Here is a 14,039-nt window from a genome sequence, read left to right on the forward strand (position 1 = left end):
TGTTCTGTGTTCTATGACTGTTCTCACGCTTGCAGTTCTCGTGTTTCTGGATATGTTTCAACCTTATTATTTTTCTCCTACTGCTTTCTCACTAACTTAAGTGCATAATGCCAGTCGGTGGGGTGTACACTGCAGTGGAGGAGCTAACTTTTCTTGTGTGTAGTGTCAGCCTCCTAGTGGCAGCAGCATACACCCATGGTTCCTGTGTCCCCCATTGAAGGCTCCGAGAAACAGATTTTACGGTAAGCAACCAAAAATCCTGTTTTAAAAAATTATGTAAAGTAGTCATGTGGAAAATGTTGTTTGACGATTTTGTGTGACCTAACTCTCGTTTAAGAGCATAAAAATTAAGTTTAGCATCTTTGCTAAATTTCCTATATTTCACAAATGAACGCAAGTCACATTGAGCAAAGTTTACCATTATCATGAAGTGCAATTTGTTACTAATAATCGCAAAATCACTGGGATCTGTTGAAGCGTTCCAGAGTTATCACAAAGTGACACTGGTCAGAATTGTAAAATGTGGCCTGGTCATGAAGGTGAAAACAGGCTCGGGGGGTGAAGGGGATAATTGGCACTAAAATCTTGATGTATTTTTAGTGCAGTGTCACCTTTCAGACTGTCTCTTTACCACCAAGTCATACACCCTTCCTACTAGCCTGGCCCCTTGCTAAGTGAGTTGTTAACTCCCTAAAACACACACTAAATCTGACACCTTTAACTTGGTATAATCTCACACACTAAAGGGGTGACGACTTTTTCTAGTCTTTGATCTGATTGTCACTGAAAATTTAAAAACGGATGGGAATTTAGTTTCAACATTTACAATGTGACACAAGTGTCCTATTAAAATCCGCACCTGCCGATTTCCCTGACTGCTCATCCTCCCCTGACAATAATGCCATAAGATAAGTTGACAGTAGCTGGATGGAGGGAGCAGCAGGGTAGTGGAAGTTGGTAAAATGCTCTTTACTCTTTTGATGACTTTGGCTGTGCCTAAAATAAGAGGCACAGCCAGTATTGTCAATGGACTGTTCTATAATGCACAGATAACTCAGATTCCCTAGTTCAGTCTTTCTCTGTTCAATATATGACGATGCCATTCTAAACACAAACAGGTAATTTTATTAACCCCACAAGAATTTTTTTATTGCCATAACCCCTTACCGACATTTGCCTTAAATGTACTGCACAAGTCTGTAGTGAGTTTTTTATGGAGCGAGCTCAGGCTTAGCTCGCCCCATACACGGCAGGTAGTGGTGGCGTGAAGCGATGCCTGCGATTTGTTCACCTGTTAAATGCCGCTGTTAATCTTTGACAGCGGCACTAACAGCGCTCTGGCATGGGGATGCAGTAATGCTGTGATATTGCTGTATATATCGGGTTCAAGTCACCAAAATGAACCTGCAGAAGTGGATTACATTTGTGATTTGTCGTTTTGTCATCCAAGTCGGTGTTGTGGGTCCAGCTTTTGTGCCATCCACATGACCTAGGGCAGGAGGTGGAGCTTAGAATGTGTTAAGAATTGTTAAATATACTGATTTATGATTACGGTGTATATAAAACCTATTTATTCCCTTTACAATCTTAGTTTTTACAGTGTCTTATTTTTTTAACAGGTAATAAACTTCTATATGAATCTTCTGATGGAAAGAAGTAAACGGAAGGGCTTGCCAAAAGTTCATGCATTCAACACCTTTTTTTTCCCGAAGTTAAAATGTGCTGGCTTTCAGGCTGTGAAACGATGGACGAAGAAAGTGGATGTTTTTGCTGCGGATGTTTTGTTAGTTCCTGTTCACCTTGGAGTGCACTGGTGCTTGGCTGTAAGAAATGCATTTAATTTTTATTTTTTTTCCCCCTTTGCAGCTGAACTGTGGAAAATGTATTAAATTACAAAAAGTGTGTTAAATCCCTCCCATTAAGAACAGTGTTGGCTTCATAAGGAACCAAAAAAATAGAGTAGTGTTGGAGTTGTAGATCAACAAACCCTTGTATTTTGTGTCCATTTCTCCAGTATTTGTAACTGCGGTTATCTGTCTTGATCTGAGTGCTAGTTGTCAGTCTTATCTACTATTCTTTTATTCATTATGCACCATGACTGTAAAATGCCAGTATGCGCCCTTGACTTCATAAGAATGGCAAACCGAGAGGATAAAAGATCTTCCCCTTCTCCAATATATTTCTGTACTTCTCCGGTCAGAGCATAGAGATGTGTACTTTTTTAATACCTTGGTCCTGTGGTTGGTAGCAGGAGCTGAAAGAAAGTTAGACAGACGAATTTGGTACATAAACATTTGTCGTTCTCTCCGTATTGGTGAACGTGCCAGGTCACTGGGCAGAGCGCCGTGTTCTTGCTCCAGCTATGCTCCCGGATAGTATAAGTTGGCCGGTATAGTGTGCGCTGCACCCGCTTATTCTTCCTGCAGGACAGCGTCTCCCATCCTTAAAGGCTCTTGCCATTTTCTGCTGCTAGGAAGCGCTTGGCATACTCCTTCTGCCTGTTAGTTCCTTTTTTGCTTAATGAGGGGAGGAACTATACAGTGGGCCATGTTAAGCAGGTCATGTGTTATGGTGTGTGCATCGGCGGACACACAACCTGTAATAACTTTGATTTTAGGTCAGCTTCAGTTTGTAATCAGGTGTATGCTTACGCAAGGGTCTGTTAAGCCAAGAGGATTTGCGGTGGACTGTGCTATGGGTGACAACACTACTGGATTAATGATGATGTAAAAACAGGAGAATGAAGAGTAACAGTTTTGCATATCCTATTTTTAATTAGTGAAAAAAGTTTGAGATGTTCTAGAAAAGTGTGTTAATGAATACTCAGTGTAAAAAGATAGGTGGAACAGCTCTCCTTCCCTGTTTACGATGTACAAGCCATTCTCAGCGCTGATTTATTAGGAATGGATGTGGAAGTCCTGTTGCCGCACTGTGCTTGCATGTAATCCTGTGTCCTGAAATCCTATTATCGCGCTGTGCTTGCTGGGAATCCTGTTTTGAATACATATGTTTGCAAATGGACGGTGGTACTGCACTACCAACACCTGTTCAAAATAAGCTGCCATCTTGCAGGTGTGTAACCTTCACCGAAGCAGTACGGGCTCTTTTCTGGAAAAGGATGTTTGCTTGTCCAACGCGTTTCTGTGGTTATGACCACCTTCATTAGGGATTACACCTGCAGTTTATGGCACCGTTTATATAAGCACCTGGTTTCAGGATCCAGTTGTTTTTTAAAAAAGGCGAATAGTTCTATTTCACTATTGAGACCTGTTAGTCTTAACCACTTAATGACAACCAATACGTCTTTTTACTGACCTGGTCTATAAGAGAATCGCCTCCCCATACAGGTGACAATCCAGCATCCGTCGGCTGTACACTATAGCTGACATCTTTCTGAATTAGCCTCGATCAGTTTTGGCACCGCCCATATCTGTTTAACCCCTTAGATGCTGCTGTCAATGGTGATTACATCATATAAATGGTTGGTGATTACATCATATAAATGGTTAAGCCTAAGTTCACATTTGCGTCTGGTGGCTTTGCGGAGGGCTGTATAAGTCCTCCGTTAAGCTCTGCATACTTCTGCATGCGTCCTGCGTACCTATCTTTAACATTAGGTATGCAGGACATGTGGATGTAAGCGGATGCGCTGTTTTGACGCGTCCGCCGACTGGACATATCAGGAGAAATCTATTTTACACAAATACCCCATACTTGAGGGAAAACTACGGTTTTGGGTGCACTGCAGAATTCTAAGGGGAATCTTCACCATTTGACTTTTTGAACTTAAAAATGGCAGCAATTGAACGTGGATGTCATGTCTTGTATGGAGAGCCCCTGATGTTCCCTAAGGCTATGTGCACACGTTGCGGATTTTGCTGCGGATCCGCAGCAGCTTTCCATGCCTTTACAGTACAATGTAAACCTATAGAAAACGCAATCCGCAGTGCCCATGCTGTGGAAAAAACGCACGGAAACGCTGCGGGTTACATTCCGCAGCATGTCAATTTTGTGCGGATTCCACAGCGGTTTACACCTGTTCCATAATAAGAATCTTCAGGTGTAAAACCGCAAGTGGAATCCGCCGTAAATCCACAGGTAAAACGCAGTGCCTTTTACATGCGGATTTCTCAAATCCGCTGCGGAAAAATCCGCAGAGCTCAAAACTACGTGTGCAGATACCCTAACTGTGGAAAACCCCCACAAGATAAGCCATTTTGGAAATTAGACACTTCAAGAAGTGAATCTTTGAATCTGTGTTGAGCACCTTGAACCTTCAGGTATTTCACAGAAGTTTATAATTTGTAGCTGTAAAAATAAAAAAAATCACATTTTTTTTCCGCAAAATGTTTTCATTTTCACAATGCTAACAGGTAAAAATGCACCAGTCTCATGAGTAGCGTTTTGCGGCACCATATTGGAGTTCAGATTTTTAGACTGGTTTGCAGGTGCCATGTCACATTGGCAGAGCCCCTGAGGTGCCAGAACAGCAGAATCCACCTCAATCCCCCCCCTTCCCCCATAAGTGACCTCATTTTACAAACTTAAACCCCCTATGAATTCATCTAGGGCTGCAGTGATCATATTTACACCCAGATATTTGTACCATTGAGTGATGAGGAAAGAATAATTACATTTTTAACACAAATGTTTTAGCCCCGAGTTTTTAATTTTTATAAGGGCTAGTAGGAAAAAATGGACCTCAGTTTGTGTAATTTCTTCAGAGTGCGCCAATACCCTCCCTACATGTTATCTGGAAATACTTTTCAGGCACAGTGAGAAGCTCAGAAGGGAAGGAGCGCCATACTATAGCGCAGATTTTACTGTTAATGTTTGCGGGTGCCATGACCCACTGGGAGAGCCCCTGAGGTGCCAGAATAGCAGAAACCCCCCTCTTCCCATAAGTGACCCCATTTTACCAGCTACTCCATTCCATGAATTCATCTAGGGGTGCAGTGATCATACTGACATCACAGGTGGCTCACAGTATTTTATACCTTTGGGCAGTGAGGAAAAATAAAATTTTTACCACATAAATTTTGTTTTAGCCTAAGATTTTACGTTTTCACACATGGAAATTGGTAAAAAAAAAATGGCCTGAAATTTGTCTCACAATTTCTACTGAACATGACAATACCCCACATGCGACTGTACAGCACAACCTAGCCATATGGAGGGACGGAGCGCTATTTGCCTCCTGGAGGGCAGATTTTCCTAGAATAGTTTGCAGATTCCATATACAGAGCCCCTAAGTGCTAGAAGAGCGGAATCAAGTGACCCCATTTTGGAAATTACACCCTTCTGGAAATTTATCTACAGGTGTAGTGACTATTTTGACTCCATGGGTGTTTTCCAGAAACAAGCAGTAGTGGATGTTGCTGAGTGAAAATTGCAAATCTGCAGTTGTAGTTCCCGTACATTGTGCCCAGCCCGAGCTTTTGGAGACACGCACCTGTAAATTACGGGGGCTCTCATTGCTACAGAAATGCCAAACGTGGTTTAGACACGCTGTGGAGCAGACTGCTGCATTTTGGGAGCACAGTGTTTGGCTCCTCACACCCCAAAATAAATCATTTTTTCAAAGCCTTGTGCTACCAGTAACATGGAAGCCCCCTATATTTCCAGTAACTGATGACAGACCTGAGTGGGGACTTGCTTTTTTGTTTTATAACACAAATATATACATCTATTTGAATTTTTATTTATTTATTTTTTTTACGTAGTCCCTCTATGGGACTTTGATTACGCTGATTGCTGGTATAATGCATTGCAATACATTATAGTTGTCAGTGTTACACTGACAGAAGCTGCATAGAACAAGCTCATGGCATGGTCTAAACAGGCCTCATAGCTGGCAGACCCACAGGTCGCCATGTCAGCGATCTGGCCTTAGCCATGATGTCGCAGGGTGCCAATCAGGTGGGAGAAGAAGCCCCCTCCCTCTCCCAGCCTTCGCCATCGATCGCAGCATTTGGTAAGATGGCCTGGTGCAGTGTATGACTTGCGCCAAGCTTCCAGTGACAATTGTGTGGGCACAGGAGCTGATCGCCATGACATTAATTGATGATCTTTTGTGAGAACACCTTCCTGGCCATGACATAAACTTGTCACATGTAGTGAAGGGGTTAAACCGTTTTATCTTGATCAGCAGACCACTGCCTGGCTTGGTAGCTCATTGACTGCCTGCTGCCTTTGCTCTTGGAATGGCATGCGTCTGGACTGTGCTCCTTCTGTCAGTGTGAATGGCTTGTCTCATGAAAAAAAAAGTAAATTTGTAATAGATCTTGAAGAAAAAAGTTTCACAATTGGATGTGTTTAAATAAATAAATCAAATAATAATAATAAAATGTCCCTGTGCTGAGATTTCATAAATGTGCACCTTTACTTACTATGTAATGGGTGTGTCTGAATGTACAGGAACATGGTCTGATCATACCACAGCTTCTGGGCAGGGGAGGAAGCAAAAGAGTTTACAGACAGTACAGCTGGGGATCACAGCTGATTCATTCCGAAAGTTAAAACCTATTTAACCCCTTAACAATTGCTGATTATTCCTTTTACAGCTGTCATTAAGAGGCCTTATTCGTCAGCGCCATATTTCTATTTTTTTTTTTTTTGTACCCTCGTTTTCATCGCGAATACAACCAGCAATTCTTTCTTTTGCTCAGGGTTTAGAGAGGCATACATGTATGTTGGCATCTAAAGCTTAATTGAGTTTTTGTGAAATTTCTAGGCAATTAGTGATTCGGGAATTAGAACGAATAATGTAGCTAAAAATTGCAGGGTTTTAAATCAATGTATGAAGTAAGACAGAAGTTGTAATTTCAGTATTTTAATTTTGCAGGTGGTGGATTTTAGGAGAAAAACTGTAACCTACTATGACTCTATGGGTGGACTTAATAATGAAGCATGTAGAATATTACTGTAAGTAACACGTACACTTTGTGATATTAATCTGGTGTTGCTGAAGAGCTCGACTTCATTGCCGATTCTGGAACCTCCATTATAAGCCAGGGTCTCATGTAAACCTGAAATGTGGGGTTTCCCCATAAAGGGAAAATAATGCTCTGCTGAGGTGACTTCTCTACAAGCGCAACACAAGGCCATCCTGTAATAATAATCTTTATTTTTAATCTTTATTTTTATATAGCGCTAACATATTTCGCAGCGCTTTACAGTTTTGCAAACATTATCATGTAATGTTAAGAATTGCTGGAATTAGCACTAAAAATGCCAACAAAAAAAGCATTTTTATGAAGACCCTTCAACTGTGTGAACGTCTGTGTGGATTATAGGTCATACTGAGGAAGATGAGTGAATTAGACCCTAGGAAACCCATAACGTGTTAAGTTGAAGCCATTGATTGTATTTATAATTTGAGCAACCCCCAGACTCTTTCGTAAAATACATAAAGCTGTTTTATTCTTCGAGTTAGTACGATAGTACGATTATAGCGATACCTCATTTATATCATTTTATGTTTTGGCGCTTTCATACGATAACTATTTTATATAAAAAATAATTTTTGCATCGCTTTATTCTGAGGACTATCTTTTTTAATTTTTTCGCTGATGATGCTGTATGGCGGCTCGTGTTTTGCGGTACCATGATTATTTATATGCGTTTTTGATCGCGTGCTATTCCACTTTTTGTTTGGCAGTATGATAAAGCATTGTTTTTTGCCTCGTGTTTTTTTTTTTTTCTTTTTTTTTTACGGTGTTCACTGAAGGGCTTAACTAGTGGGACAGTTTTATAGGTCAGGTCGTTACGGATGTGGCGATACAAAATATGTGTACTTTTATTTTTATTTATGTATTTTTTTTATTTAGATAAAGAAATGTATGTATGGGAACAATATACCGTATATACTCGAGTATAAGCCGACCCCCCTAATTTTGCCACAAAAAACTGGGAAAACTTATTGACTCGAGTATAAGCCTAGGGTAGAAAATGCAGCATTTACCGGTGAATTTCAAAAATAAAAATAGATGCTCCATACCGTTCATTATTGCCCCATAGATGCTCCATATACAACTGTGCTATATAGAATGCTCTGCACCTTTGATTATGGCCCCATAGATGCTCCTTATAATGCTGTGCCATATATGCTCTGCACCTTTATGGCCCCATAGGTGCTCCTTATAATGCTGTGCCCCATATATGCTCTGCACCTTTATGGCCCCATAGATGCTCCTTATAATGCTGTGCCCCTTATATGCTCTGCACCTTTATGGCCCCATAGATGCTCCTTATAATGCTGTGCCCCTTATATGCTCTGCACCTTTATGGCCCCATAGGTGCTCCTTATAATGCTGTGCCCCATATATGCTCTGCACCTTTATGGCCCCATAGGTGCTCCTTAGAATGCTGCTGGTGCTGCCATAAAAAAAAAAAATCACATACTCACCTCTCTTCTCAGGACGCCGGCGCTTTCAATAATTACCTGCTCCTCTGCGGCTCCGTCTCCAGCACTGACGCTCAGCAGAGGGCGCGCACTGACTACGTCACAGCGCCCTCTAACCTGAGCGTCATTGCTAGAGGACGCTGCAGACGGAGCCGGAGCGAGGAGCAGGTAATTATAGCGCTGCGCTCCCCTTACCTGCTCCCAGCGCGGTCCCTGCAGTCCCTGGCTTCTCCGGCGCTGCAGCTTCTTCCTGTAATTGAGCGGTCACATGGCACCGATCATTTACAGCAATGAATATGCGGCTCCTCCCCTATGGGGGTGGAGCTGCCTATTCATTTCTGTAATGAGCGGTGCCATGTGACCGCTCAGTGCAGGAAGAATCTGCAGCGCCGGAGAAGCCAGGGACTGCAGGGACCGCGCTGGGAGCAGGTAAGTATGATTACACAGCCCCCGCTCCCCCTCCCCTGCTGACACCCGGGTATATGACTCGAGTATAAGCCGAGAGGGGGACTTTCAGCCCCAAAAAAATGGGCTGAAAATCTCGGCTTATACTCGAGTATATACGGTATGTATTTTTTCTTTATTTAGAAATTTTTTTTTTTTTACACATCTGAATATTTTCTTTTTACTCTATAACATTGCCCCAGGGGGGGGGACATCATGTTATCGGGTCAGATCGCTGATCTGGCACTTTGCTTGCTCTGAGCAGGCGCTGGTAAGTCACCTACCTGCAGGACCCGGAAGCAGCCCTGCAGCCATTTTGGATCCGGGGCCTGTAGGGAGAAGGAGGTAGGAGACCCTCAGAGCATGCGAGCACATCGTGTTGCTCCGAGGGTCTCAGGGAAGCACGCAGGGAGCCCACTCCCTGCACGATGTCTCCCTATACTGCCAGGGGTTAATGTGCCAGGGGCAGTCCGTGACCACTCCTGGCACATAGTGCCGGATGTCAGCTGCGATAGTCAGCTGACACCCAGCCACGATTGGCCGCGCTCCCCCCGTGAGCGCGGCCAATTGCATATGACGTACTATCCCGTCGGTGGTCATACGGGCCCACCCCACCTTCGACAGGATAGTATGTCAGAAAGGGGTTAAAGGCCTCGTTCAGATTTTCATGCAAGAATATGATCCGTGTTTTTCCCCAGTAGCACCTGTGATAGTCTACATCTGCAAATTTACTTATTTTTTTCTTCCACTGACAGTGAGCTGCAGAAAATATTAAAGATATTTGATTTTTATTCTGAATTCGGATCAAAATAGGCAATGCAAGTCAATGGGTCTGAAAAATGAAACCGTACTTCTTGACTACAAAGTGCGGTCTGATTTTCACGGTCAGAGAAATCTAAAAAAAAATGTCCACCTTCTCCTCTATGTACCAGAGAATGTGACACTCGCACCACACTAATTTTTTTCATGTAAGAAAATTTGCACCAATCTGATAAGTTTGATTAAATGTCTGAATGAGGCCTGAGGAGTTTTTCAGTTCTTTTAAAATTAGTATAGGCAGCTAGTGATTGGAGAGGAGGTTGTCACTTGTCTGTTTGAATGATCCCGTCTTTACCGGGCACAGATCCTTGTTTTAGTAGCTGTTGTGCTCATTACGGCTGCTCAACCCTATTGAATGTGACAGCTATAGAAAACAAATACCAGGCTCAGCCTCGATCAGGAGCACAGGGAACTGCCTGTTAACGCATGAAAGGAACACCGCTCTCGACAGACCACCACAGCGCTGAGCCAGAGAACCGTCCCATTACCAATGTGACAATCTGGTGTGGGTGCAAGCATCGCACGGTGGATCCACCAGTGAACAGAGTTTGCTATAAACCATTGTGTGCACTTACTGTACGTCATTGAGTCATTATTAGTGGTGAGATGCCTTTTACTTGGAGGCTTGTGTATTATAGCCATATTTTGTGTTCTCTTCCATAGGCAGTATTTAAAACAGGAAAGCCAGGACAAGAAAGGAATTTCCTTTGATACCAATGGATGGAACCTAAGCAGTAAGACAAGTGATGTAAGTTTTGTGATTAATAGAAAATGTGAAATATGTATATTTTGTTACTTATAATACTTTGTGTAATTCATATTTTTTGTAGGAGATTCCCCAACAAATGAATGGTAGTGATTGTGGAATGTTTGCCTGCAAATATGCTGATTACATTACCAAAGATAAGTCCATCACCTTCACTCAGGTATGCACGTTCCATTATGCACTAAAGTTGATATTATTCTGTTCATGGCTTCTTTTCTCCCTGTCGATCACATTTTGCTTACGCTGGGGCTACACAGCTACAATGATTAAAACCAAAGTGCAACATTTGGTCGACTTGCTGTTTCATGACTATTTTAGATGTGATTTAGCGGTAAAAATGGCCTGGTGGCACGCAAGTCCCAAATGACTTGCATTGATGTTTACGGCAAGGTACTCGCATGCAACTTGCAATTGGCAACTCAAAAATAAAAATTGCACCACATTTGAGAACCATTCCGACATGATAGAAAATCATTAGATGCTATGTCGCAATGCGGACAGATTTCATTGTTGTGCGACATGTCACCATGTATCCTTAGGCTTGGACTGCACGATGTCATGAATTGCGTGACACATTGTATCATTGGATAGAATTCTCTATTGTCTCGTTGCATTCCACGACCGTTTCCAAATGTGGTGCATTTTCTGCTCGTGGTCGCACGTGACACTTGTCATAGACTTCAGTGCAAATTGCATATGCTATGCGACTCAATTTATCTAGTCTCAAACATGGTGGTTTTAATTGTAGCAAAATTGGAGCTCTAAACTTATTAAACATTAACTCGCTCAAATGCTTTTTGGCAACTCTAGTTGCACGACACATGTTGATGTGTAGCTTAATACTAGAACATAATCCTGCCCAATTCCATTGTGAATAGAACATTTTCTAACATCGTTTTTTCTTTCTATGGAATAAGGTTGTCCAGTTTAACTTTTTTTTTTCTTTCTGTTTTCATACAATCAATATTTTATCAGCAGGAAATTATTACTACGGGACAACTGGCCTTAAGCCTCTTAGTCCAACCACCCCAACACTATGCAATGTACAGAAAAAGATGTGGTGTGGATAGGGTTATGTAGAGCTCAATAGCTGAGCTCTGCTAGATATGATCAGCTCGCCTATCACCGAGGTCACGGGATCCCAAATCCAAGGGAAGGCAGGCCATAACCTATTATGAAAGAGAATGATCACTTCAAAAGGCATCAACCAGGACATTAAATTTCTCTTGTGACTTTCTCCTCGGACGCAATATTCATCCATTATAGAATGTGAATTTTTCCCTGGAATCATGTTTTAATTGATTGAAATTAAATTTGGCATTTTATTTGAAGTGCTGGATCCACCCTGCTCTTTTTCTTAGAGGAAACTGGACTCTAGCCTAACTATTGGTATTCATGCTGCTGTCAGATTACAAAAACCTGCTGACAGATCCCCTTTATTGTAATGGCAAACTGTTTTTTGTTTTTTTTTGTAATTGGACAATTTCCCTTATGTGTATGTTTGACTAGCACCTTTCGTTTTCACGACTCACAAAAATAACTTGCCCTTTGTGTTTGCAGAATCACATGCCCTATTTTAGAAAACGAATGGTGTATGAAATTATTCACCAGAAGCTGCTTTGATGGTGTCCGTGTCCCACCAGTGAAGGATTGGGCAATCTACAGTGAACATGGACCAAGAATTAAGTGCATTTTCACACATTTACGATTGTAAAATAAGCTAGCACCGCACTGTTATTTATGACAGATCTGATCTACAGTGCCCTGATTGCCAATGTCTTTGACTTTTTTATATATTATTTAAGAAAGACCTATTCTGATATCACAATTTAACGTTATTACAGGTTTGTAATTTTGATACCTTTAATAAAAAGAAAAGAGCACATCTGCTATAAACACTATCTTATGCGAACATGACTGCCTGTACAGTTTCCCTCACTTTGAAGTGGCATTGTATAACATATACATCAAATGGCCTGGTGCTGCATGTGTCATATTTTGCGAAGACGCTGGACATGGGTCTCTTTGTTCTTCGTTTGTTTTTGTTTTTGTACTTTCTAAAAGAAGAAATTTATATTTACATTATTGTAAAGTATTGTTTTTATATAAGTGTACTAAACTATTGCATCCATTTTTGTCTTCTGATTTCTACTTTTATATTGTAAGAACTCACAAAAGTAGATTTACTAAAGAATGTAAATGAATAATTGTGTATCATATTTGTACATTATTCTATATCCTCTTGTACTGGTATCACTTAGCGCTCCTGGCCTACCTCAGTTCTGTAACTGCTTATGCCAGCTCATTATGGGCACGGCAATTACTGCTTTCAGTAATTGTTGAACACTGAACTGGACTAGTGAAGCAGATTAGGGGATGTTGACGGCTGACAAGGATCATCTTTGGCAAAGATGCTATTTTTCTTAAAGGGTTTTCTTGCTGATTAGAAAATTTTCTATACATCAGTTTTGTAGTTACAGCGGTGCATTTATCAACTGGTTTGTATACTCCATCTGTCATTTACGTGGCTGTTTAAAGTTTTTTTTTATTATTTAAATACGGTAATAAAATTTTGTTTTTGTAATGTGCAGTATCCCTGCAATTTATACAGTCTTCAGCAATGTCTGTATTAAAAAAACAAAAAACAATTTAAGTCACGTTGTTGTTTAACTATAAGAATTAAACCTCATTTGGATGTCCATGTTGCACGTGCGAGTTCTACTCGTGTGTTTGGTTTTTGGTTTTTCTTCACAGATTGAACACGTAGCCACTAATCTATGGTTCTATTCACATATTCATGGTTTTTCAGGTGTCTGTTCAAATCTGAGTGATGTTTTTTTTTTTTTTTCTGGCAGCACGTATGGAAAGGGCCAATAGAAGTCTATAGGTCCGTGAAACATACAGCATATGGTTGGCATCAGTGTACTGTCTGTATTTAACATTGTGAAGGATAGGAGAAGCTTTGTAATTTATTTATCCATCTGTGAAAAAACATTGATGGCACACTGGTAAAAGTGAACACTGACCATACATTGACATATACCATATTTTTCCCTTCACCCATGACTGCACACCTGAGAAAGGGATCCGCTCACAAATCATGGGAAACTTGCTGAAATAAAAGAACGGTACCTCTCCCTTGCATCCGTTGGTTTCCTGTCCTTAATGGGAACCTATTGCTGAAGCAGGCAATGAATCAAGCAAGCAAGGAAGATGAGTCCTCATGGTCCTCTTCTTCAACATTCTTTAAGCACTATAGACTGGATCCATCCTCCGCTGACTTAACCTTTGGCCAATGGGTACTGCAAGCAGTGGTCCCTCCGTAAGGTGTTTAGTTTCTCCATAAATCTCTCAGGTGTGCCGTCATGGGTGAAGGGAAAACACCAACGTTACTTACTGGTAGCTGATTTTTTTTAGAATTCATGATGGCACCCTTATGTATTCCCTCTTTTTCACGGTGTTGGTGCTTACTCTAGAATTGGGTGAATTGATGTTTTGGTGCTGGGTATGTATATAACTATTGGACCTCCCCTCATGCTCTGTAACCCAACTGATGCGGCTGAGAGGTACTGCCCTTTTATTTCAGTAGATTTCCCATCCTTTGGT

At 41.3% G+C, this 14,039-nt stretch overlaps 1 protein-coding gene across 4 annotated transcripts in view; it reads left to right on the forward strand.

Moving 5' to 3' along the window:
* The window catches only part of SENP1 (SUMO specific peptidase 1), a 98,339-nt gene extending 85,322 nt beyond the window's left edge, over positions 1-13,017 (forward strand). For all 4 annotated transcript variants that reach the window (XM_069758664.1, XM_069758667.1, XM_069758666.1 and 1 more), the window contains 5 exons: positions 1,620-1,823; positions 6,845-6,924; positions 10,331-10,415; positions 10,498-10,593; positions 11,994-13,017. In XM_069758664.1, the coding sequence (XP_069614765.1) occupies positions 1,620-1,823; positions 6,845-6,924; positions 10,331-10,415; positions 10,498-10,593; positions 11,994-12,056 (528 nt within the window). In that variant the 3' untranslated portion in view covers positions 12,057-13,017. The remainder of the gene's footprint in view (positions 1-1,619; positions 1,824-6,844; positions 6,925-10,330; positions 10,416-10,497; positions 10,594-11,993) is intronic.
* Positions 13,018-14,039: the final 1,022 nt, after the last annotated feature.

Source organism: Ranitomeya imitator, chromosome 3 (genome assembly GCF_032444005.1).
Source record: "Ranitomeya imitator isolate aRanImi1 chromosome 3, aRanImi1.pri, whole genome shotgun sequence".
Classification (NCBI taxonomy): Eukaryota; Metazoa; Chordata; class Amphibia; order Anura; family Dendrobatidae; genus Ranitomeya; species Ranitomeya imitator.